This window comes from Petromyzon marinus, chromosome 9 (assembly GCF_048934315.1).
Source record: "Petromyzon marinus isolate PM22_M1 ecotype Great Lakes invasive population chromosome 9, UKy_Petmar_22M1.pri1.0, whole genome shotgun sequence".
In the NCBI taxonomy this organism is placed as follows: domain Eukaryota; kingdom Metazoa; phylum Chordata; class Hyperoartia; order Petromyzontiformes; family Petromyzontidae; genus Petromyzon; species Petromyzon marinus.
In genome coordinates this window covers 13628047-13654654 of record NC_133675.1, presented here as the reverse complement: position 1 = coordinate 13654654, position 26608 = coordinate 13628047, and the positions used below count along the sequence as shown (strand labels likewise).

The 26608-nt window shown below is 47.9% G+C and overlaps 1 protein-coding gene across 3 annotated transcripts in view; it reads right to left on the bottom strand.

The window, feature by feature from the left end:
* The window catches only part of ATRN (attractin), a 338155-nt gene that overhangs the window by 223607 nt on the left and 87940 nt on the right, over window positions 1-26608 (bottom strand). For all 3 annotated transcript variants that reach the window (XM_076065925.1, XM_032950359.2, XM_032950360.2), the window contains exons 4-5: window positions 2604-2732; window positions 1124-1320 (exon numbers count right to left, since the gene is read on the bottom strand). In XM_076065925.1, the coding sequence (XP_075922040.1) occupies window positions 1124-1320; window positions 2604-2732 (326 nt within the window). The remainder of the gene's footprint in view (window positions 1-1123; window positions 1321-2603; window positions 2733-26608) is intronic.

Below are 26608 nucleotides of genomic sequence, written 5' to 3'. Positions count from 1 at the left end.
AGGGAGGCGAGGGAGGTATGGGTGGAGAGGGTGATGAGGGAGGCAAGGGAGGTGTGGGTGGCGAGGGTGGAATGGGAAGCGAGTGTGGCAAGGGTAGCAAGAGTGGCGAGGGAGGCGAGGGTGGCGAGGGAGGCGAGGGTGGCGAGGGTGGCGAGGGTGGCAAGGGTAGCAAGAGTGGCGAGGGTGGCGAGGGTGGCGAGGGTGGCGAGGGTGGCGAGGGAGGCGAGGGTGGCGAGGGTGGCGAGGGAGGCGAGGGTGGCGAGGGTGGCGAGGGTGGCGAGGGTGGCGAGGGAGGCGAGGGTGAAGAGGGAGGCGAGGGAGGCGAGGGTGGCGAGGGTGGCGAGGGTGGCGAGGGAGGCGAGGGAGGCGAGGGAGGCGAGGGTGGCGAGGGAGGCGAGGGTGGCGAGGGTGGCGAGGGAGGCGAGGGTGGCGAGGGAGGCGAGGGTGGCGAGGGTGGCGAGGGTGGCGAGGGAGGCGAGGGAGGCGAGGGTGGCGAGGGTGGCGAGGGAGGCGAGGGTGAAGAGGGAGGCGAGGGAGGCGAGGGTGGCGAGGGTGGCGAGGGTGGCGAGGGTGGCGAGGGAGGCGAGGGAGGCGAGGGAGGCGAGGGAGGCGAGGGTAGCGAGGGTGGCGAGGGAGGCGAGGGTGGCGAGGGTGGCGAGGGAGGCGAGGGAGGCGAGGGAGGCGAGGGTGGCGAGGGAGGCGAGGGTGGCGAGGGTGGCGAGGGAGGCGAGGGAGGCGAGGGTGGCGAGGGTGGCGAGGGAGGCGAGGGTGGCGAGGGTGGCGAGGGAGGCGAGGGAGGCGAGGGTGGCGAGGGAGGCGAGGGAGGCGAGGGTGGCGAGGGAGGCGAGGGTGGCGAGGGTGGCGAGGGAGGCGAGGGATGCGAGGGAGGCGAGGGTGGCGAGGGTGGCGAGGGAGGCGAGGGAGGCGAGAGGCGAGGGAGGCGAGGGTGGCGAGGGTGGCGAGGGTGGCGAGGGAGGCGAGAGGCGAGGGAGACGAGGGTGGCGAGGGTGGCGAGGGTGGCGAGGGAGGCGAGGGTGGCGAGGGTGGCGAGGGAGGCGAGGGATGCGAGGGAGGCGAGGGTGGCGAGGGAGGCGAGGGAGGCGAGGGAGGCGAGGAGCTGTACCCTGCCAGCTGCTGTTGCACATGCAGCACTTCTTGCCCGGCAGGTCGCAGAATCCGCGCACGGGGCTGCCGCAGTTGTCGCCGCAGTAGGGGACGTCGCACGCTCCGCCCTTCCAGAACTCGTCACACACGCAGTGCGCACCGCCCGAGCTGTTGCACCGCCCATGCCCCGAGCAGTTGTTTGGGCACGAGTTAAAGCTGTGCAGCCGGAGAGACGTCAGAGGCACTGATTAAGTACCACTCCACGGGCGTCAAAGAGTTTAAGGCCGTATTGTTAATCGTGGCCCGGCTCAGGCTTAGGCTCTGGCTGGCTCAAAGCCACACTAATCTCGGCTCCGAGCAAGGTCCCAGCCGTACGCTCAGAATTTCCCACGAGTCGAGCCCGAGCCGAGCCACGGCCGAGCCACTCGTGCGTCTTTGAAAAGCAACCGAGAGGGCTCAAGCCAGAGCTGAGCCACGTGAGAGGCCAAGCCAGACGCCAAGCCAGAGGTGAGCCACGTGAGAGGTCAAGCCAGAGCTGAGCCACGTGAGAGGTCAAGCCAGAGCTGAGCCACGTGAGAGGCTCAAGCCAGAGCTGAGCCACGTGAGAGGTCAAGCCAGAGCTGAGCCACGTGAGAGGTCAAGCCAGAGCTGAGCTACGTGAGAGGCTCAAGCCAGAGCTGAGCCACGTGAGAGGTCAAGCCAGAGCTGAGCCACGTGAGAGGTCAAGCCAGAGCTGAGCCACGTGAGAGGCTCAAGCCAGAGCTGAGCCACGTGAGAGGCCAAGCCAGACGCCAAGCCAGAGGTGAGCCGCGATGAGGAACACAGCTGCTAAACGTCTCCCCGACGCCAATTGAAGTCTTCGCAGCTCTGATTAAAATTCCTCTTTCAACTTCACTCGGGTTGTGACTGCGTGTGGCTGCAAACACCGGTTGTTGTTTAAGTTGCTCCCCTTCCACCCAGTCTCCATAGACCATGAAGGCAAACAATGAATTACGAGCGGCAATGTAACTCGAGTGGGCATAGGGTGGGATGCTCATTATTATTGGTGGTGACGAGCAGATGGATTTGGATATTCCGCATTGTTATACGGCAGTCTATCCGTAGAGCAAGGGATGCCTGCAAATGTACAGCCCGTTTTGGCAAATCCACTGATAGATGAGGGCATCACCATTCCTTGCAGATCGTAGAGGATATATCATCATACTTCACCACGCTGGTCAGCGCGGGTTGGTGAATAACAATGGATTTTGCTGTACTGCCCTCTCCTGCCCACAGTGCCACTGCCCTCTACTGCCCACAATGCCAACCACTTGTATTTTTGTGAATAATTGCCACGAATCCAAGCACTTTGCAGGACTGCTGACGAGGTACTCGGCACAGCAAAATACAACCGTGGGGAGAATGGCCACGATGACCAGCGTTGTAGAAAACTCCAGCGCACCCCCCCCCCCCCCAACCACGTACACCCTCCGGCAGCGCCTGCGCTGGTGCCGCGTTACCTGTACGAGATGTTGAATCCCGTGAGGTTGTAGGCCGCGTCGCTGAAGAAATGAAGGAAGGCGCTTCCGGAGCGCGCCACCACCTCGGGGATGCTCTCGTTGGCCCGGTTCTCCGGCACGATGAGTCCGCTGCGGGCACGCAAATTAAGAGGCCGGACAGGTCAGCGGCAGTAGTTGGGTGTCGCCGTACGAACGGCTGATCGCTTCTGCAAGGAGCCCGTGAGAAAGGCTGGCTCATTTCCTCTGGGAGAGCCCTCCTTCTCCCCCGAGTCATTCGTGTAACTTGCGAACAATCGACATACGAACTTTCAGAGATACGAACGAAACCTGTCCCGCTTGTCCAGTTGCCTGTTCCGGATCGACAGTCGTAAGCTCAACCGCAGCGCAATATAGATGGCGGTGGTGGCATGTACATCGAAAGGAGATCATACTACTTTTTAAAGCCATTCCCCGTGTTTAGTGTATATGCCGTACAGCATGTTTGTGAATCGACAGGAGTAAAGTTGAACAAATCGACTTACGAACAGACCTCTGGAACTTAACTCGTTCGTAAGTAAAGGAGTCCCTGTAATAATATGGAGTGTTTTCAAAACCTTTCATACTCGGCGACATACGTAGGTATAGACACATGAGTAGCAGCTTAAAAAAAAATCCTTCAAAATATGTTTGAGAAACTTAATATGGAGATGTTGTGACCTGCAGTTGCATTCATTCATCGATTCAGTTTCCTTGAAGATGCCCGTGAATGAATTTATCCCTGTAAAGTGATTCACTGATACGAATTTAATATTTGTTGGCAGTCATGTTAAATTATTCCCCCACAGTTTTTATAAAGTACCAATACGACGCCCTTTGAAGTGTGATGCATCACCCACTGTGTTCTCCTCAACATTAAAGTCAACTTACCACCCATTATGTAAATACAAAATGAAAACGATGGTGCAAGAAAGCAGTGTTTTGACAGCATAGACTCAAGCATTGTTTTTATTCGAATAGGCCTTTAAATCAGACAGTGATCTCCAGGTCAAGGATATTATAATTCATCAAAAGAACCAGTTTTAAAGATTAGTTTCCAATATGAACAGTGTTTAAGTTAGACAGACAAGACTCTCTGCGGCCAGTCAAGACGCACACCAGGTGCCTTAGCCATAAAATACGAAAAGCTTGTGGACATACGGACTCAAAACAACGTGACACAATCCTCCCTCCCGTGTCTACGATGGGCAGATGAGACGGTGCTTGCTGCTCTGTGCCACAGATTAGGGGTTGTTTTGACAGTTGGTCAAAACCACCTCCTCCTAAAGACGCGGAGACCCAACCGCTCGCTCCAACTCAATGCATTTTCTTTTTTACTTTATTTAAAACCAGCAACAGCGCAAATAGACAACGTAATGAAAACGTCTCACCGAGTTCCGTGTCGATATTCTGGGAGGATGTACATTTTTTTTGAGAAGGGGGCTGGTGGCTAAGCCAGGAAAACCCAAAGTGCATTGTCACAACGAACCGATGGAATGGAACAACCGCCAATCAAACACAACCACGTTTCCCAAGCGATACTTTGATAGGGCGCCACATTGGCGAGGAGATGTTATCTCCCTCGCTTGGTACGCAGGAGGTCGTGGATTCGACCCCGATGCCTTTTGTATGTTTGGAGTTCGCGTGTTCTCTCTCCCCGCGGTGGTCGAATGGATTTTCAAAAGAAAAATTATGGAACTCACTTCCGCGTTGCACCCAAGAAAAATGTTTCTGCAATTACAAACTAATTTTATTTAACACAGCCAAGAGTATCAGATTGATTGTGTGGTCGTCAATGATGCTTATGATATGCATACGAGCGGACTGGACACACTCTACGAATTAATGGTCTCAGCTCGTGCGCACATAAAATGCATGTGCAGTCACACTCAATATTTGCTGTATCTCCTTGCGCTCAATCACTGGAATAAACTTCCCCTCCACATGAAACAGTCACCTTCGCTCGCTCGTTTCCATTTCGCACTCAAAACTCACTAATTGTTACCGAGCTCACCCCACGACCACGTAATCTCCCCCCTCATAACCGCCACCATTAGTTTTCCCTCCTCATAATCTCATATAGCTTTCACTCCTTCCCCTTTCACTCAATACATTCATCATCATTGACTGTTATCAACTTTCACCGAATTCACGCATCACAGATTTGCCCCCCCCGCGTTGCTTCCTCTCATCTATTTAATCGGTCTCATCTCCACCATTACATTCCTACGCTGTACCGTTCGTAATTCATCGTCAAGCGCCTTCATCGAGGAGCTATATCAATTCCTTTAAGACAAGGTAAGACCACCCTCCCATGTCCATTTCAGATGCAGGCATCAGGGAAGCCAAGGCCGTGCGAGAGAGAGGAGAGGGCTTTAGCTCTGTGCCACATCCATCCAGCAGAGGGCAGCAACGCGCCGCAAACCCTGAAACAACTTCGCTCTTGCTCAGGGGACGGGAGGGGGGGGTGCAAGAGACTGCAGCACTTCATTATTTCGCCAACGCTGCATCTTTAAAATTAAAAAAACCCACAGCGGTAGCGGTGGCGGCAGCAGAAGCAACAGCAGCAGCAGCGCCACTCCGCTTGCACACACAAGACGGCTTTACACACGACTGCAGCTATCAGCGGGTGGTTAATTCGGCTGCGACGCAACGCACGCGAATTACAAAGAGGCCGTCCTCCGCGGGGGTCTGCCCGCGCCGCAAGCGTGGAGCTGGCGGCGGCGGCGGCGGGGGGGGGGGGTGCCAGAGGGCTTTAGCGGTCCGCTGATGGGACACGGTGTTCCAGGGTGCGCCGTGCAGCCACAACGCAGGCGCTGCTGCGGTCGTCTTGGGTTTGTTGTTTCTTGTTATTTGCCTTCGACGTGCGAGCCCTCACGCCTCCGTTTGGCTGGCAGCAAGGACGTTGGGGGCAGTGGAGCCTCGTCGCTTCCTCTCCTCCCCCTCTCTTTTAACGCAACAGAGGCTGCAAAGGGCAGCTAGCTGTTACGAAATTAGGAGGGAAGCAGCGCCATCAGCGAGCAAACACGGCACGACTAGCGGGCGAAATGGTGCGTGACTTTGCGTGCCATTTGCATCAACACAATCGGTGGCGTTTGTTTCAGGCAGACGATCTGACGTTTAATTATGAACACAGTTGGGTCAATTAACACGCGGGTTTCCCAAACAAGAAGGCCCACTTCATTTGTGGCCAAGTAAGATTCAAAGAGCGCGTTTTAAAAAAAAAACACGTTTCAATCGTTTTATTGTTTGGGTTCGTCAAACATCTGACGTGTCCCTTGGAATTCGTTTGGAAGATTAAAAGGCACCGTGTTCAGATGATCGCGACTGGCAGCCAACAAAAGTCAACCAAGTTCAAAATAAATGGACTATATATTATACAGTAATACCCCCGATGTACGTCTCACCCTTTGACGTCATTTCGCAAATACGTCCATCACTTTATTAAAAATACCACTTCTCCATTTGCTTCCCGTCCTCGGTACCCGTCGCCTCCAAGCCTTTGCCTTCCCCACCTACCTACCCTGCTAACATCGCTTGTGATTTACGTCGTTTCGATTTTCGTCGTCGCACCTTTCATTCGGGAAGGCATCCCTGACGTAAAACCGGGGTAGTACGACAGCGCTGGGGTAGAGACGCAGCGCAGCAGTGGCCGGTGCATTGCATTGCTACGAACCTGGTGACCACCCGGAGCCCCCACTCCACCAACCCACACAGACCAGTGCAACCAAAAATAACAAGACCCTTTTTTGCTTATTTTTTCGAATTCGGTAAAAACAAATCGATACCTCAAGAGCCGCAATTCCATGCGAATACGAGACGGCCGTGATCCTTAATAAATAACCGTCACGAAGCGAGAGTCCTTTCAAGAGTCGCACGCGGCTCCGGAGCCGCGAGTTGCCAAGCCCTGGACTGGCGCCAGGCGAAATATGGTCCAACGACTCCCTTGACCGTGACGTGGCAATTGGGAGGCCTTCTTCATCGCGGCAGAGGATTTACAAAAGGGGCTATAAAGTATTAGCGATTTTTATGACGGTACATAATAATGCATTACACGTGGACCAGGGTGTTTATTGGCAATGCGGTAAGGAAGCACACAACCCTGCCCAGCAATAACACGGCAGGTCTGTGCATTTCAATGTTTGTTCACTGCTTGGTGTACGAGGAGCGCTGGCAGGACGTGTGCCTGGCTCTTATTCAAGGCCTCAATCTTACGATTCAACAATCGGCACCGAGGTTTGGACAGCCATAAAATGAAAAGGAATTTCCCTTGACCTTTAACTTCATTCTTAAAAGACCAGAACGGCAAAAAATTATACACAACTGAAATCTGAAATAAGACGAAGTTAACCACCAGATGGAGGACTTACGTGCACACAAAATCACACTGCAACATTACAACGCGTCAACGTGGCGACAAGATGAAATGTATCTGAAAAGTTACATAAGGAACTGTGAGAAAAGTCCATTCCGTGCCTCGCATCAATCACCTCTTGCATGGCATCGAAATTCGCCTTGAGGCAGTGCATATTTTTACCTATCAACAGAATAGATGGAAAACGAACGGCGAATGGATTCAAGGACAGAGGAGGACGGCATACACACAAAGCCCTTTGCTTTTCGAATACATCTTTCCATCGAGCTCGCATACACACACACACACGAATGGGGGTATTTGGTATGCCAAGGTAAAACGCATCGAGTATTGTATATAAACAAAATCAGAATGAAATTATAAAATTAATGCGTTTATAAATTTATACCAGTAATCCACAGGGCCTCTGGCCGGAGCAATGAGCTGCATACATGCACATATTTGCTATGTATTGCACGATTATTTTTCAAATGACTGGCAGCCTTGGATTGAAGGCCAGAAGGTGAGGACCCATGAGGTCAAAGCTGAGGCCAAGGCACAGGAGGAGCCTTTGAGGTCTAAGCCAGTGTCAAGGCCCGATCCTCTAAGCCAGCTGATTCGTGACAGTTATAAAAGCTTGCGTTGGAGTAATGAACCTGCCAAAGACACTGAAACAAAACTCATAACCATCTAATCAACTGCCTCACGTGCAACATTACACTTTTAAAAACTCAAGTCCTCGAAGTCCCTTCGTTCCAAGACACCCCAAAGGCTGCAGACTGTGGCCCAGTGGACTCAAGACTCGTGACTGGAGGGGCTTGCGTCACCTCAGTACAGAGGCGAATGGGCCCAGAAAGTAACCTTCAGTGTAAAGCCATGTCACGTGCTCAAATTTCAACGTAAAAAGTTGACATCCGCCCGTAGAACCATCTTAATTCATTACTTTAAACAAAACAGTGCTTCCAGCTTGCCTGCCCTGCTGCTGGACATAGTTTACACCCAGCTCCCAGAAAAAAAAATAGATAAATACGTGCCATGTTTTAATGCCGAGGCAGAGAAAGAATACAAAAAGGCAATAAATTATACATTTAATAGCGCACGTGCCACGATTTGGCAGCCTTGCTTTTCCAAGGGTTGGGCTCAGGAGACAGCTGTCAGAGTATCGGTGCCACAACGCAGCAAAGGCACAATCCAACGGAGCGAGAAACGTCTGCTCGCACACACGGACACACGCACGTTGCCCTGCGACCAAGTGCTGGCGCGACGGAATATGGCTTAACTCTGATCATCAGGCGCCTGATGACGATTGCTTGCTTGCGTTGCGATCGAAACGTCATGATCTATTATTTTTTCTACCTACGTGACTTTGCCGAAAGAACCAAAGAGTATGGATTTCTGCCGTCACGAAAGCTTCAAATCGAGAAGGAATATGGCTTGCGCCAAGGTCATGCAGCACAATAACATTTGACAAGGTTACGTTTTTGTTCTCTCTCTCTCTTTTGTCCATGTTCACCTCCCACAAAAGACAGCTAATCTCCACCGGTTGGCAAAGCGGTGATTAGCTGCACTACTGAAGACTTAAAACGTGCTCGTGCCCTGACCAGACCCGCCAAATGGCAGGCAGTCCTACGCATCTGCAGTTGGGCGTGTTTTGCAGTGCGCTGCTGCAATGGACGTCGTTTGCAAATTGAGATGTGGAGCAAATGAAGAGGCCCAATATAGGTAGTCTAGGCAACACTGCGAGATTCATTCCCAAGTGATGTTTTTTTTTATGCTAAATAACCATGGCATTATGCAAGCTCACGAAAAACGATGTTTTTAACCACGTTCAAGTGGGAAACCTTCAACCCTGACATGGGTTGACGTGAGGCCCACATGCCAAGTTACAACTAGTAACGATTCACAAGGATTAATTTTATACAATAAATTAACCTTATGGCGGTACCCCAGCTCTCGCATAATGCCCGTGATGCAGTCATTTTTAGTCTGTTGATGGTCGGCGATGCGGCAATCGACTCATCTCGACGAGCTGTACTCACGATGCACCACCACGGTGCGTTCGAGCGTTCAGGGTTTTAGCACAATCGTCCTCGCTGCGTTTCGACATCGAGGAGTGTGGCACCGATTTCCGATTGATCGATACCCCAGTCGCGGAGTTAAGTACACCCCTGGAAAAAAAAGTGTCCTAGAAATCAAATATTTAATTGCCTCGGCCATTTAATATTATTTGGTACCCCAGGGTACCTATATAAGGTGCATGTAAAAGGCTTCAGACACTTTGTTCTTAAACCCGTGCCCTTACTGGACATCTGTGAAAAAGAGCTTCATAGGTTATCGGATTACTCCAGTATAAATAAATATCGTGATTCAAATATAACAAATTATTGAGATATGAGATACTGCTTTAAAATGCAACGTGCAATACAGTATAGCATTTGACAATAACGTAAACAATTCCTCCTCCACACAATCCGTGGGGGAAACCCAAAAATCAAACACGTTAACTTCACACAGAAATACAGAAACAAATAAATCTTGATGACAAGTAGCACGTGTGTTTTCACACGTATATGCAAATGTTAGCAGTGGGCCACTGTGATCATTTAAGTCATCGAATACGCCACCGATTAGCGATTCAATTAATTTATAACAAGAAAATAGTCGCACAGATTTCCACGTGTGCTGCTGGATGATGCTCAGTGGGGCTTCATGTTGTAATTGACATCATGTCATTGGCATCATCAAAAGCCGTGTGGCACTAGGGCCTGGCTTGTAGTGGCGACCACTATTTAAAAAAGAGTAGTCGATTATAATTTTTCGAACATTAATGTAATCAATCATCGCAGCTCCGCTACATATGTACATTACATAACCATATTTAGAGTCTATGAATGCAGGCATTGTATTATACACAATTGTGTACTCGCACATTCACATGCACATTTCTACAGTAATGCGTGCTATGTAAGCACGCACATGTGCTTACATCGGCGTAATCTGTCGTGACAAAATCTTTTTTGTTGTTGTAGTATCCTCGCCAAATGTATTATTTTTAGTCATCCGTCTCTTTTGACGAGCAGGCGAGGGCGCACAGGCACATTAAGGTAGGTACACACTGGCATTGTATATTCAGGGCCACTGCCACATTGACCTTCGACCCCCGGTGCATCCCCCGCACCCCCGCCGCCCGTGGGCGTCAACACGCACTCGCGTAACGAGCGTGTCTCATATCCGCACGCTTGCGACAGACGCCGCCTTCCCCTCCCTTGGGGGCTCGGCTGCTTGCGTGGCCCTCATCAGCCAAGGGAGCCGCAGCCACCGCGGTTGGGCGTCGTGGGGAGCTTGGACAACCACCCAACATTTTGAGATATGGCCAAAAAGCCACCCAACGATATTTCGCACCACACCGGTCAGCCACAGCACGCACGGTTAACAGGCACAGCCAAACACGCGTGCGCACCCAGTTGGCGCACACACGCACACACACGTTCACGCATTGTACTGCACTTGCACAGGATTTGATTACATTCCAGCTATATACAAGACGCACAATGTTTGTGCAACCAGTACGTGTGTAAAACACTGCCGTGTGCAGTGGAGTGGTGGTTTTAGCACACTTTGCTACGATCCTGGCAACCTCCGTTAGACTTTTAACACGCAATCTCTCGCGAGCAATGCTATGATACGCAATTGATTTTTGGGTCAGATTGCGCGAGTGCAATGCCAATCTGTGTCGTACTCCCACCCTCCACCTGACTGACACGGCCAAAAAGAGCTGTTAAGCAAACAAACGAGCCGATTTGTTGTTGCTTCAGCACACCGGTACGTTAGAGATCAAACCCGCAACATTTAGCAAATTGGTACGACGTTTTGCTGGTATGCACGCAAGCTGAACTTCGTTCGCACCCTACAGCGCGCGCACCTCCGATTAAGCACGGTTGGTTAAGCACACGGTGCGAAAGAAGCTCAACACACGTAAATACATTTCGCGAATACCAAACGATGACAGCTGCTCATACTGAGAGACCATTTTTTTTATTTCGCATATTTTTTCGCGTTGTTACTGCTAGGTCACGCCACGTTATTTCACCTGCGATTAGCAGGGCCGGCCACGGACGGTGCGAAGTAAGTTCAACATGCTGCAACACGAAACCGCGCTAATAATCAGTAGGCGCGGGGTAAGTCCGAGCAGCATCATCGGGCGATTTGCAGAACGCCGCGGGAGTCTGACGACGCAACGTAGACAAGCGCCCGGTTCACGGCGGCTGGCTGGCGAAAAGACTGACATGGCGTCATTTTTCAAAACGAGGGCCGTCGACGCCGTCACGTGCAGGCAACGCGGTCCAAGTTTCCAAAGAGATTAGCCCAGCAAACGTCGCCCCCTACCGATTAAACTACTGTACACCGTGTCGGTGAAACGAGTGATTCCGTGGTAGCCTTGCGCCACAAGAACGACGCGAATACCAAATGTACCAGATTATTATTGTTGTTGTTAATGAAATCTATCGGTAGTCAGGCAATGTAACGTATTGCCCATGTCGGGCATTTAAACAACCGATATTATTTTTGTCCAGGGAGCAGCGGGGTTGCTAAGTTCGTAGGAATTGTTTTTCATTTAACCAGGAAAAAAACTGGTTGCAAGTGGATAACACTCAGGTACATTCCACATAAATCAGTTCGGTTAGTTTCAGCCCAAAAAAGCGGAGCCAAGCTGTGATGCCAGGAAAACTCCTTGATCATACAAATTGGTCTAAGGGGTAATGCTTTGGCAAAGATCTTCACCGTTTTCTTAAAACGTTCATATAAATACGCTTTCCCAACATCTGCAAGTCATCAGAATGCTGCGCGATGACAGTCGTGTTGTTGTCTTACCGTGTTATTGCAAGTGCTGAAGTTCATGGCGTGTAAATATTTTAATGTGGCACTATACGAAGCGTTTTTGGAGAAATTGCCCAGTGTAAATGCTTTTTGAGTGCGGTCAATGCCAATGCCCGTCAATCATCTTCTTAAAGCTATCCATCACCACCACCACCATCCTCATCATCAGCCATTGTCTGGATGTGAGTTTCTGCATGCCATTGCCGGCCCTGACGGCCTTGTAATGCCACACTCCATACCATTCCTGCGCGGAAACTTAACTCCTTGCGCTTAGATTATTTAGATTATTTGGCCACAACAAATTTCCACGTGATAAGCCACTTCATTGAACTATGGCCAGCTAATAGCTGTGGGCTTTACCTGATAAAATAAAAATATATATTTTGTAGTTATTTTCTTACCTTTCCTATACATTGCACTCCTATCGGGTTTTTTGTATTGTTTGTTGTTGTAACTTTCTGACTCCACCTTCACTTGGACTTCTGTGAGAAAAAAATTGCTTTATAGCTCATCGGATTCCTCCGCCATGAATACAGATTCTTATTCTGACTGCGCTGGTTTATCTTACCCTTCTTATGGCTGCTATTCGATCACAGCCGTGTCCATCGCCGATAGTTCCTTGTAGAGAGATGCATCACGTGCAAAACAATTTACGTTACTCACGAGTCATTATACGGCCTGTCTGATGCGCATTTGTTTTTTCTTCCGTGTGTTCCTCTTCCTTGTTTCTCCGTGTTACTCCCAAGCGCACGCATCTCTTGATACTTCTTTAAAACACTTCCGCTTTTGTTCCATTTTGTTTGTCAGTGCCCATGTTTCTGTTGAATTGCCACTGCTGCTGAGTATGCGCTGATTGAAAACTTTCCTCTCCAAGAACCATGCATGGTACGTTGTTTTTTCATTACCAAATTAATTTTCCAAAATATATCCATCCTGCTCTTGTTCGCCTCCTAATTTTCATCATGATGATCCTGATCCTTTTCAATAATTGCTCTAGGTATCATATTCTGCGAGGTGTCAGTTGAGTCCCTCCAACAATATTTGTTTTTGCTCAGCAAACTTGCACGCATGCCTCTTGCTTTGCTCGTATTACTACTGCGCCAACCACAACACCAAATTCATGAAACGCTGCAGCTCTTTGGCCCCAATGAGGATGAAAAATGTAATTGGCAGCTGCAATGAACTAAGGAAAAAAAGCCCCAGGAAGAGGTATGCTATCAGGATTTAAACTTCCACCCTCTTGCTTTCAAAGCACGAAGCCATCCCTCAACACACACACATAGACACACAGATCTCTCTGGCTTACAATGCGTTAAAAGAAAAAAAATTGGGAATGGGATGTGTAATAATACACTTCCCTATCACAGCGTGCGTCCCCTCCCCGACATCTCCCCAAGCCTTTAGGAATCGTCTCTGCGTAGCTCGCCAGGTAAGGCGCACCTTGACGTGCAAAACTGAAAGCAGCTCAGCGGGAGTCGTTCGATCCCACGTGGACTTCAAACGAAATCCGCGCTGATCCGCCCGCGCCGCGGAGACTTGAGGCACAGCTTCTGAAATTTCAAACACACGTGCATGCGGACGCGGGGGAGGGGTGCTGCTACCGCCGTGTGACGATTAGCGCAGTGGACTTGCAATCTAAAAGTGGGCGGCGGGTTTGAATTCGATTGGCAGCGGTTGAAACAATGGGGCAAATTTATTAAATCTCCACCACACCACCCTCCTACCACCTCTGAGCACACGGCAATGGTACATTTATCGGCGGGGTCGCCGCGTGTGGAGGGGTAAAGTGTCGGTGATGCTCGCACATCTTTCGAGGATGTGTGACCCCAGCGGTGGAAGAGTGGGGCCCAACATTACCATCCAGAGTGGCCCCCAAAGCTTCTCTCTTCCGCCTGCATTGGCGAGAGAGTCAAGCGATTGCAGGGCTGGAACTTTGCTCTATTACACGGTGCTGTAAACTGGCAGCGGTGCGCACACAAGAAGAGCTAGAGATAGCATATACGTCTGTCATTTATTTACTTCTCGAAAATATTTGCACAGTCTGTTCCAAAACTTCAGAAAGCCCACACCTAGAGATGTTCCGCGCTGTGTTTGTAATTATACAAGGCTCCTGTGTTGTGGGTTATTTACATATTTATTTGCAGGGAGGTTATATGAGCTAAGCTATTGTTTTACGTGCTACGTTACTGTTTGCCAGCATTACGTTGACGATAGACTGTGTCTGTGAAAAATAATTATGATGCCAGGTGCCTAAAATACCTGTGCCACTCTCCAATGCCACGCAACAGCCGTGATTGATCTAAATTTAAGACGTTCCAAGCTTCGATGCAAATGAAATAAATTAACGCACATTAGATTCAATGACGATGGACTACAAATGACACAATACCGAAGCAAAGACAGTGTATAATAATAATAACGGAAGATGATGAACAAAAACATTCGAAGGATTTGGAAGACATCGAATGTTCTGTGCGTGTACGCAGACAACCCAAACTTTATGTCGGATATCCAGGATCTTCACGGTCACATGGCGCAGCCCGGAATGTCCATCGCTATTCCATTTGAGGGCATTAAGCCATTTCTCATTAAATATTATTTCTGGAGTAGGAAAGCGTCATGAAGCCGCTGAACACCCCCCTCCATCCCCCACAGAACTGCCATCGAACTCATGATCCCTGCCGAAACGGACACACAAATAAAACGCGCCCCACTGGCTGCACATCTACACCGGGGTGGTTGTACTCGTAAAATTATCTTCCACGGGCGAGTCGCTGAAATTGTGTGTTTTTTTTTAATTCAGGTTATTCTTTTCATTTCGTTAAAGTACACACGAGCTGACTTTGCTTGTCGACTCTCCGGAAAAGATGTAGCAGAGCTGGGATGATTGATTACATTAATTAATGTTCGAAAAATTATAATCGACTACTCTTTTTTAAATAGTGGTCGCCACGATAAGCCAGGCCCTAGTGCCACACGGCTTTTGATGATGCCAATAACATCATGATGTCAATGACAACAGCAAGCCCCAGTGAGCACCATCCAGCAGCACACGTGGAAATGTGCGACTATTTTCTTGTTATAAATTAATTGAATCGCAGGGGGGGGGGGGGGGGAACACATACACCTCCCACATCTTTTCCATACGTGTGAAATTCACTAGTTCATTGAGGAAGCGGGTTGACCGGCGAGAACGCAGAAAGACGAAGGCTACGTACGGTGAAGTTGCCCACTACTGTCTACGGGGGAGGCGTTGCGTTTATCAATTTGTACAATGGCCTCCAAAGAGAAGGCAATGGTGGGTGGGGACGTCATGCCACCTTGTACGTATTCATGCCGAAATGCTTTCGCACCGTTAACCGTGGCTACGCACTTCACAGCAGAGGTGGGCGGCGGCAGCAGCAGCCAGAGCTGAAGAACCTTGTACCAGATGACACACGCAGCATGACCGCTGTTCGGCCCGGTCACGTGAATGCGCAGTGTACAGCGAACAAGGAAGCTTCATTGTAACACCGGTGACGTCAACGGGTTTCACGGCAGAGGATAATGGCTTGGATATATCGTTTGCAAAAATGGGCGCAGCAAGGCAACGTTACTTATATCAACCCTCGTGCAAGGACACCAATGTGCATTAAATAATTACTTATGAATCTTCTTTATCCAGGGACCCGGTTAGGCCAAAAGGTTCACAACCTGGGGTATTGTAGGCAAATATCATCAGTCGTAAAATTCTAAACTAAACTATTTTTATTTAACCAGGTAAGGCCCACTGCGCTACATAGTTGTTTTTCAGAAGCGATCTGGCCGCAAATGAATGCCTAACGAAGTGGCTTATCACGTGGAAATGTATAGCAGCCAAATACTCTGCACGTGTGTTGTTGTTGTTTCTAAATGTGGAGGGAAAAACCAGGAGGGGCCCAGAGTAAAATCCTCATGACCACGGGGAGAGAGACACGCAAACTCCAAATATACAACAGGCGTCAGGATCGGGATCGAACCTACGACCTCCTGTATATCAGGGCGAGGGAGATAATATCGCGCCACAGAATACAAAATTGGTGAAATTCTCACAGAGATAACCCCTCAGGAACGAGGACACTACCCACGTTAAGTGTGGCTTCAAACCACGAGCTTGTTAATGTTCATGGGAGCGAGGGTCAGGGTGGTGGTGGCGGCAAAGGCAGGGGAGCAGTGATCTTTTCACCATACTATGAACCTAAATAAAAACTGTGATGGGGTTCTGTGATATTTTAAGGAGGGGGAGGGGGGTGAAGTTGTCCTCATTCCATACGCAGTCAATTTCTTGTGCATAAAAAAGATTGTTGTTTAATCTTGCTTTCTCATTCCCTTCAAATAATATATTCCTCGAGTAACTTAGAAAAACTAAGGCAACTCTTAAAACAAACCTCCTCAAGCCTCCGGATTTTCAGACGCAACGGGCCAGGGAATATAAACCATTGCGCCAGACGCATCGGACACTCGCCAATCGTTCTGGAAAGGAGACCCAGACAGCAAGTATGGACTCTGAGGCAGACACCACTTTGTTTTCAAGAATCCCTGGCTCTGGTTGGCAACGAGCGTCTGTATTTGTCACCGCTGGGTCACAGCACATCAGTCAGGTGGGGTCCTCCTGCCCCCCCCATCCCCACAGTTCAATTAATTAGACTGGACACGAGCTTGTCTTTTGTGGGCCAGGACAGGAGTCGACGGAAAGATAGGCGAGAGGGCTCACAGGGCATGACAAGGCACCCGGCGAAGCGCCCACGCTCTCACGACACACGGGCGAGGAAAAACCCACGCGTATATATATCCCGCGTGTAACAGAAATAATAATAAAAATAATAACACTGCGGCGTTCACATTTTAAGCTCGGCGAATGCCAATTACTGCAGACGCACGGGCGCTCGCTCAGGTTTCTAAATGTTACCGCCCGCGTGATGTCACCGGGCAATTTAATGATACGTGTTCACACAGCAGTCGTTGTGTGCTCACCAAACCTATGAATACCGGCGACAATATTTTTTTTTACTTTTTCAAAGGTATAAGCACATTCATTTAAATGTCAACGTGGATTTATCACGGAATAGAGACACTAACGGCGTACGTTTCCGAGCGCCGATTGGCCCACGTGCGTAATTATCAGCGCTCGCAGACACATTCAGCACTCGGTTACCATTGCGCCAAATCGACAACTTTGCACAACGCGCACGCGCAAAAATTAGTTGCAACGAATCCCAAGGCAACAGTGCAGCTGTGCTCGAAACAAAGCGAATTTTGCACCACACATCAAGGCACAGACGCAAACTGAAACAAACAAAAAAAAATTCCCATTTTAATACAATGTAAATGTACCTCACTCTACCACTTACAATTGCTTGTAACCCATGGCAGCCCTGGAAACAATAATGGCTGCGATATGAATAAGCAACATATAAACGGTGCCCCCAGTGAAATAAAAACAGTTTCGTACATTTTTTACGCCGAGCGTGTAAAGTAATTAACCCTAAAACTGTGGCGCCACGAATCGGAATGAAGTAATTTCATCCGCGTTTGTAAAACCGACACTGAAAGCAAATCATCCTCAAATGTGGTTATGAGGGCTTAGCATGAAATGAGCATAGAAATCAACGAATTAAATTTTGGTCGAATACAATGAGCTTTTTTTTCTTTCCAATATAGCACTTTCAAAAAATATGTAAGCAGCATTTGCTTTTAACAGGACCATGTGAATAAAATCAACCGTGACTTACGAATTAAACTTTTTTTACCATAATTCATATAATGGTTCTGTAACACAGCACAGGTTGGTGTCCCATAATGTCCTCTCACGGTGGGCCTTAAATCAGCGCCACGACAAATAAATATTGCACTGCAGTTGTCGTATTTCTTGCAATTTTAAGAACATTTGTCAAAGATGCTAAATACTTCTCAGACCAAGCTAGCCTCTATATCGATAGTAATTTGACCAATACATGCCCGTGTTGGCTTTGACAACTATGATGAACATGATGCTGACAATGCTGGACAGGATGATAATGATGGAAATGTTTACTTTGCAATTAGTGTATACGTGCACTAATACTGAAGCTGGGGACGTGTTCTAACATAGACAAGGCAATGTTTGAAATAAATGTGCATAAATGTGGAGAAGGGTGGCGCAATAGTTAGCGCATTGTGCTACGAACATAGCGACCCGAGTAAACATTTAAACCGTTTTTGGGCCTCCTCTCGGTGGACTCAGGCTCAAATAAGTACCTGGTGCAGTGTGTGAACACTCGCCACTGGGGCACTGGGGAGACAAAGGCGGCTGGGCATGGTGCTGGCCACCCACCCCCTCGAGTGCCGTGCCGGCCTTCATAAGCGCTACTCGCTAACAGCACTTGCCCCGACAGTCTGTTAAAATTACACGGGGGCATCTTTGTCTTTGCATGCAGACTATGGATAAATTGTGACTGCTGCAAAAAAGAATGGTTTTACATCGTACCCCACAGACAAGCACACTGTGTGCTGCGGAGAATAATATGGATGTCCAGACACCCACTATTAATAGAACATTCAAACCTGCGAAGAAACCCTAAATAACCTCGCAAATGAATGAGCTATTGTTTAAGAAGCCGGCGCTTCCACAGATTATCTTTGTTTGTTTACGCTGGCCATTACATTGAGCGATGAAGGCCGTAAACCGTGGCCTGCTGTCAATCTATATCGCAGGAATATCAATATCCAGCGCAAAGCAGAGTTGACGCTAGCGCACAACAGCGTACTACGCCTACAATCATACTACATGCAAGCTGGGATTGGTGGGTCCCATCGTGATGGAAACACTACGTCATCATCAGCTGTGGTCAATCCACTGCTGGAGGAAGGCCTCCCCAAGCTGCCACCACCTCTAAGGATCCTGTGATTTAATAACTACCAATGTAACGACTTCCTATATAACGCCTTCCTACGTGACGCCTTCAAAAAGGGACAAGTCTGTGAATAGCCAGCTGCCCCCAGCCTCATCCCCCTCAGCACCCCGAAATGGAAGGGTCTCGGCACCCCAAGACTGCTCCTCAACATGGATGGGGCCTGGCCTCTCTGGGACTCGTGGATTGGCCCTGGCCTCTGTGGGACTCGTGGATGGGCCTTGGCCTCTCTGGGACTCGTGGACGGGCCCTGACCTCTCATGGACTCGTGGAGAGGGCCCTAATCTCTTTGGGCCTCGTGGATGGTCCCTGGCCTCTGTGGGACTCGTGGAGAGGGCCCTAATCTCTTTGGGCCTCGTGGATGGTCCCTGGCCTCTGTGGGACTCGTGGATGTGCCCTGGCCTCTCTGGGCCTCATGGATGGGCCTTGGCCTCTGTGGGACTCGTGGATGGGCCCCGATCTCTCTGGGCTTCAAATGTGTGCCCTGGCGTCTCTGGGCCATATTGGGCCCTGGATTTCTGTCCCTTTCTACTCTGGCTCTGGGCAATGCCATGGTGTTGATCTCTTTCCCCTCCCCTGCATTTCCCCATCATTGTTTCCCGCTTCATATATTTCTGCTTCTTCCCTAAAGTCGTCCCTCACACGATATTTACCAGAACGCTGCTAGGCCACCTTGGCAGTAGACATGTTCAGTGCAAGGCACTACCACTGGAGTACAGGGTATACCTATAATTTATAAGCCTACACAATTGTACCCCACCCCTATGTTTATCGTGAGGATAAAATAAGGAGAGATGGATGTGGCATGTCAATATAATTCCTGCAAACAGCCTCCTGGACTGTTCCGGCTCAAATTAAGCGCTGGCCTCACTTATGCAAAGCGTCTCGAGATTCAGTCGTTGCATTTGGACGTGATATGAATTTGATATCGTTGACATGCTTCACCTGTTGTACAGTGAGGGAAAAAAGTATTTGATCCCCTGCTGATTTTGTACGTTTGCCCACTGACAAAGAAATGATCAGTCTATAATTTTAATGGTAGGTTTATTTGAACAGGGAGAGGCAGAATAACAAAAAAATCCAGAAAAACGCATGTAAAAAATGTTATCAATTGATTTGCATTTCAATGAGGGAAATAAGTATTTGACCCCTCTGCAAAACATGACTTAGTACTTGGTGGCAAAACCCTTGTTGGCAATCACAGAGGTCTGACGTTTCTTGTAGTTGGCCACCAGCTTTGCACACATCTCAGGAGGGATTTTGTCCCACTCCTCTTTGCAGATCTTCTCCAAGTCATTAAGGTTTCGAGGCTGACATTTGGCAACTCGAACCTTCAGCTCCTTCCACAGATTTTCTATGGGATTAAGGTCTGGAGACTGGCTAGGCCACTCCAAGACCTTAATGTGCTGCTTCTTGAGCCACTCCTTTGTTGCCTTGGCCGTGTGTTTTGGGTCATTGTCATGCTGGAATACCCATCCACGACCCATTTTCAATGCCCTGGCTGAGGGAAGGAGGTTCTCACCCAAGATTTGACGGTACACGGCCCCGTCCATCGTCCCTTTGATGTGGTGAAGTTGTCCTGTCCCCCCCTTAGCAGAAAAACACCCACAAAGCATAATGTTTCCACCTACATGTTTGACGGTGGGGATGGTGTTCTTGGGGTCATAGGCAGCATTCCACCTCCTCCAAACATGCCGAGTTGAGTTGATGCCAAAGAGCTCCATTTTGGTCTCATCTGACCACAACATTTTCACCCAGTTGTCCTCTGAATCATTCAAATGTTCATTGGCAAACTTCAGACGGGCATGTATATGTGCTTTCTTGAGCAGGGGGACCTTGCGGGCGCTGCAGGATTTCAGTCCTTCACGGCGTAGTGTGTTACCAGTTGTTTTCTTGGTGACTATGGTCCCAGCTGCCTTGAGATCATTGACAAGACCCCCCCGTGTAGTTCTGGGCTGATTCCTCACTGTTCTCATGATCATTGCAACTCCACGAGGTGAGATCTTGCATGGAGCCCCAGGCCGAAGGAGATTGACAGTTCTTTGTGTTTCTTCCATTTGCGAATAATCGCACCAACTGTTGTCACCTTCTCACCAAGCTGCTTGGCAATGGTGTTGTAGCCCATTCCAGCCTTGTGTAGGTCTACAATCTTGTCCCTGACATCCTTGGAGAGTTCTTTGGTATTGGCCATCGTGGAGCGTTTGGAATCTGATTGATTGATTGCTTCTGTGGACAGTTGCCTTTTATACAGGTAACAAGCTGAGATTAGGAGCACTCCCTTTACGAGTGTGCTCTCAATCTCAGCTCGTTACCTGTATAAAAGACACCTGGGAGCCAGAAATCTTTCTGATTGAGAGGGGGTCAAATACTTATTTCCCTAATTAAAATGCAAATCAATTTATAACATTTTTGACGTGCGTTTTTCTGGATTTGTTTTGTTGTTATTCTGTCTCTCACTGTTCAAATAAACCTACCATTAAAATTATAGACTGATCATTTCTTTGTCAGTGGGCAAACGTACCAAATCAGCAGGGGATCAAATACTTTTTTCCCTCACTATACGCAGGTTATAAATGCATTGGAAATGATTCCGATACACTTTGCATATCTGGCATTATGCAACGCTATTTATCTCATCGGAACTTTTGAACAAAGTAATTGGCAAAAATTCACCATGAGAATATAAATCCCTCCCCGAATTGTGAAGGAACGTTGGTTTAAGTGTTTGGCCAATAGGCGCCAGATGAAATACAAAAATGAAGCGTGCAGGTATTTTTTTAATGTCCTCACACGTAAGAAGTTGTAACAACAAAAGCCAGTTTACAAAACTATCAGAGTAGCCAAAATAAATGTGCTCACGGCATATTCGCAATTAGCTAAACACTTCCTGTTCTTATAAGAAAGCAATTAATAATTTAAGTCACAATTACAGTACTGTACTGCTAATTTACTACGTTTCATAACTGGTGCCCTATTATAATCACTGCAGTCTTTCACCGCCACAAGCAGAGCCTTTGGGGATGCGACATTTAATATAGAAAGATTTCCGCACATTAAAGTATTACAGTACCACTAACCCGTTGTCGCTCGCAACCGACATCAGCCGACGAGATATGCGGCTACATATGAAGCTGTGCGCACTCTTGCCACTGCAATGACAACCTGCATCACTGTCGACTAAATGCATCCATCACCATCCACGAAGAATGCCAAAAAATGTGCCTAAGCAAATAAAACAACATCGACGGCCTGGATGTGCTCATCAATTTCACAAAGGCACCGCCCTCGCACCGAATGAAAAATATCAGTGTCCGCAGGAAGCGTCAACGCGACGCCGCGCAATATTTTGCCAGCGAGCGCACATTCACTGCACGTCGGGTACTTTGAGCAGCCTTAAGCACAAATGAAGGCAATCCATGTCGAAATGCTTCTCCCGTCCAGAGAGGCACGTACAGTCTCCTCAGCGTAACGCCACGCATTATCCTCCGCGTTGAGCCATCACTGCGTACGCATTGCCATGGCGACGACCCGTGGTCAGCGGAGTCCGCGGTTGCCAGTGGTTCATTGTGGCGCGCACGAGATGTTAACTACCTCGCCTGGTATACAGGAGGTCGTGGGTTCTATCCCGAGCCTGACGCCTGCTATATATTTGGAGGTTGCGTGTTCTCCCTGTGGTGGCGTGGATTTTTCTCTGGGTCCCACGGTCTATCACTCCACATTTAGAAACATGCCTTTATTTGGCTGTTGTACATTGTCATATGATAAGACACTTCTTTGAGCCGTCATTTGTGGCCAGGCTTCTTAAAAAGAGATAGATAGCTCAGTGGGCCTTACCTGGTAAAATAAAGAGTTTAGTTTATAGTTTAAAAAGTAATAGATGGACCGCTGTGTAATAAAGTTAGGGAACACCTCTTCGCCACTTTGCATTGATATTCGTATAATGCCAGCGACGTTAAACAAATGCCGACCCTTAAAGCAGACATAAAAACATTGTGTCCGCCCAATTTTAGGTTTCAATTAAGCCGGTAACTTGAAAATTGATGGAATAAGAATGGCGTCGAATTATTAAGATAATTTTATCTTGAATCGCAACAGCCATGCTGTAAAAATGCCTTTTAATTAAAACAGGCTGCTCAACTAGAGTAGTTTTAATGGCAACAAAGGCACAAAGGGTTTTCAATTTTCCCTACGAAAAAAAAACTAATGAAAAAAATCACTATATTTAGAATAACAGCTCCAATGACACAAAAGTAACAGATACTTGCTTGAATTAGGTCGGTGCTCGCAGCAGTCTCCTTTGCAAAGCTAATATATAGTAATAGTGATTTATTTTCTTCATATTTTACTTCAAATTTATATAATTGTATTTCTAATGCCATAAAACGGCTCTGGTAAATGACACCAAGGAACTACTTTTTAAGTCCCTTCAATAGGCCTCTTGATCCAACATCATTGAAGTACTGAACAACAAGTGTTCCTTACATGTCAATCAAATCGAGAATATTACTTTTCAGAACTGGAATTTGCTGAAGTTAGTGAAAAATGTAGTTAATACAATTTTTAAAAGTGCAGTCACTGGCGACTGGGTTGATACCAAAAACGCGCTACGCTTGAGAACCCACTTTAACGACACGTGGCTGAAACTTGGATTTGAATGGAGCTCAGTGGTACTTGGATAAAGGTCGTGACCCCTAAGCCATCCAAGCCACCTACAACACAGCGATGTGTTTGTACTGTTGTTGTCCGTGATCTCGTGGAAATAAAAGTGCATTACAACACAACAGCATCGCTCGGCAGATGAGGAGCTTGAAGGCAGTGTGATCTCTAATGCTCCGCTAATCCAAGCCCCCAAATGGCATGAACAAAATAACACCCTCCTGCGATTCCACTACGTAACGCGACAACCCGAGTTTGCTTTGCTACACTGCACGCATATTTCACCGACAACATACGACTCATCACTATCGGTCGTCATCGCCATCATCCCGATCATCAACAGCACCAAGAGCCGCCTTAAAAAGTACAAACAACACCCACTGTATGCAAGCATGAGACGCGTGTATTCACCTTGCTTGTGTTTACAGAGTCGTCATCCCTCCTCAACCACCACTACCCCTCACACCTCGCACAACGGCTTCCCCTAATGGCCCCAGTGTCTCTGGCAACGACTAACGAACTGCAATTAAAATGTGTCAGCTGGCAGAAGGGGGGGGGGGGGAGGGCTGCCATCCATGGCGGGACTAAGACTCATTCCGGCCGCCCTTGAGGCCGCTGTAGACGACCCGAGTGAGTGCGTGCGTGCCAAGTGCAATGTGGTGGTGGAGCTACGCCTGTTAATTCAACACCCGGTGAGGAGGCTGGGCTGATAGGCCGTGCAAGCCTAATTGTGGTTTTGTAGCCAGCAGACAAACGGAAGGCAAAGCAGATGCGCGTCGACTTATCCGTGCAGTCTGTTTTGGTCAAACTACCCTAACAGGTAGCGCCCCATTCTTAAAAAGAGTGCTAAGACTCAATGGAGCTTTACTGAATAAAAATGCCCATGGATTATTATTACTTCACTGAATTGTCATCTGAATTAATTTTAAAAAAATGACCTAAGTGCCATTTATTACTTCTTTGAATGCATTCGTGGTATCACTGTGAATAAGGTTCGGTGTTATTTTTACTTCTCACATTACGAAATTACAAGTGGTTAGCGTGCTCCACCGTGAACCTGGTGACCTAAGTTCGATTCCACGGCTAACATCAGTGGCAAGTGACGCTGTGGAAACAGATCACTTTTAGCAGTAACGGCCACAGCTTTAACACGCCTCATTCTAAAGACACACATTAGATGAGATACTTCAACTTCTGCGACTGCAAAATATAGTAGACACAGTGGTTAGGGCAAGACTCCATCAACCCAACCACCCGAGTTTGATTCCTGGCCAAGGCTAAGTAACATAAGTGGTATGCAACATATGAACCAGTACTGGCCATCAGCCCTCTCACCAGCATGCCCAAACCACCTGGCGAGGCCTTCATCTTGCAGTGGATTGGCAAAAGGCCATCCCGTAGTTTTAAACCCCTGTGTTATGAATGATTAAAGTAGGGGCTGAGAAAAGACCTGCGGATCATTCCGTCTCGATAGAGCCAATGAATAACGCTGCCAATTTGTGAATCAAGCCCAGAGTCATTGATATCACCTGGATATTATGGGTCATCAATAAGCTGATTAATCAATGTAAATTGTAGAATCAATTCACAACCGCATAGATTCCAGTGTGTAAGAACCGATCATTTTGTGATATATTCACATTACATGTAAAGGATGTATGTACGTAATAATAGGGTTTTTTCCCTTTTTTTCTGGCAACAAAATTTAAACCTTTTTACAAGGATTCATGTCTGCATTAACCACAATACCTGCAGTCAAAATGCAAACAAAAAACATACTATAATAATATATGCATTGTCTTTGAAACTGATTGGTCCACACCAAGGGACGGCTTTCTTTTGAGCCTCGACCCAATTGGTGCTCGACCAAATGACGCCAAAAGGCGTTTCAAGGACAATGCATATATTATCATAGTATGTTTTTTGTTTGCATTTTGACTGCAGGTATTGTGGTTAATGCAGACATGAATCATTGTGAAAAGGTTTCAGTTTTGTTGCCAGAAAAAAGGGGAAAAACCCTATTATTACATTTTGGTACTGGCAAAGGAGGTCTAATGATGATGTATGTATGTTGAACTTCTTTCGCACCGTACATAGCCACCCGTGCTAATCGGTGGTGCAGGGGAAGGACAACAAACTAAACACAAAAAGCAGTTCTAAATAAATGAGTTTCCAAACATGATTTAAAAGTGCAAAGATCCAGTTGCTTCCTAATATCGGAAGGAAGGGCATTCTAGACAGCCACAGATGTGATGTTAAGTGCAAGCTACAATGGAGCAAAATCTGTACAAATGTGGCAAAAGGCGAGAAACAATACAAAATTAAACTGTGAAAATAAAAAAAACATTCCTGCCCTCCATAAAGGCAATTTATAGAACCATGGGTGGAGGAGGAGGCAGGGTAGTGAATTGATACACTCCCTTCAATTTGCACGTCAGGCTCAATGTCAAAAGTCAAAAAGCAACTTGGATATTTAGCGCCCTGTGTAGCTCGTTCATTCCTCCGTCGAGCGATCTTATGTAAGCGGTGATTCACGAGTTGGTGCATGGTTTGGCCAAGTCACGATTGGGGCTTTTCTTCATTTTAATATTTTATTTTATATTTATAGCACGCCTTAGCTCAAGGCGCTCAACAAACATAGCTTAGAAGGCGGAAACAAACATAAGAGTGGTTTAGATGGCAAGGGGCGTGCAAAGGACCGATGAATGATTGATCGTTACAAAGGTTACGTAGGGGTCACAAAAGGGCTGGGGGGGGGGACAGAGTGGAGGGGCCAGGGGGAAGGAAGTCAGAATATGTATTAATACAGGAGGAATCCGATGAGCTACAAAGCTCCTTCTTTCCACAGATGTCCAATGAATCAGATGAGTTTCAGTGCCCATGTGATGTCCTCACGCTGTTGCGTGCGGTCAAATGTTTTGTGGCCAGAGTGAAACTGGGCGGTTGCCTTGTGGGGCTGGAAACACCCACCCCCTCTCCCGCGAACAGACAACATTCAAATGTATTAATTATTACCCCCTTCCTTGTACCCCCTATCGGTCATTATCGCAAAAAACTGAATGATGCAAACATTAATGATAATAAAAACCAAATGTTTAAATGAGGATTAAACCATTATTGAAATAAGCACTGCAGGCTCTGTGATAGTGCCACTATACATAATTCAAAAATAATTTAAATCCGCTGTTTTATCT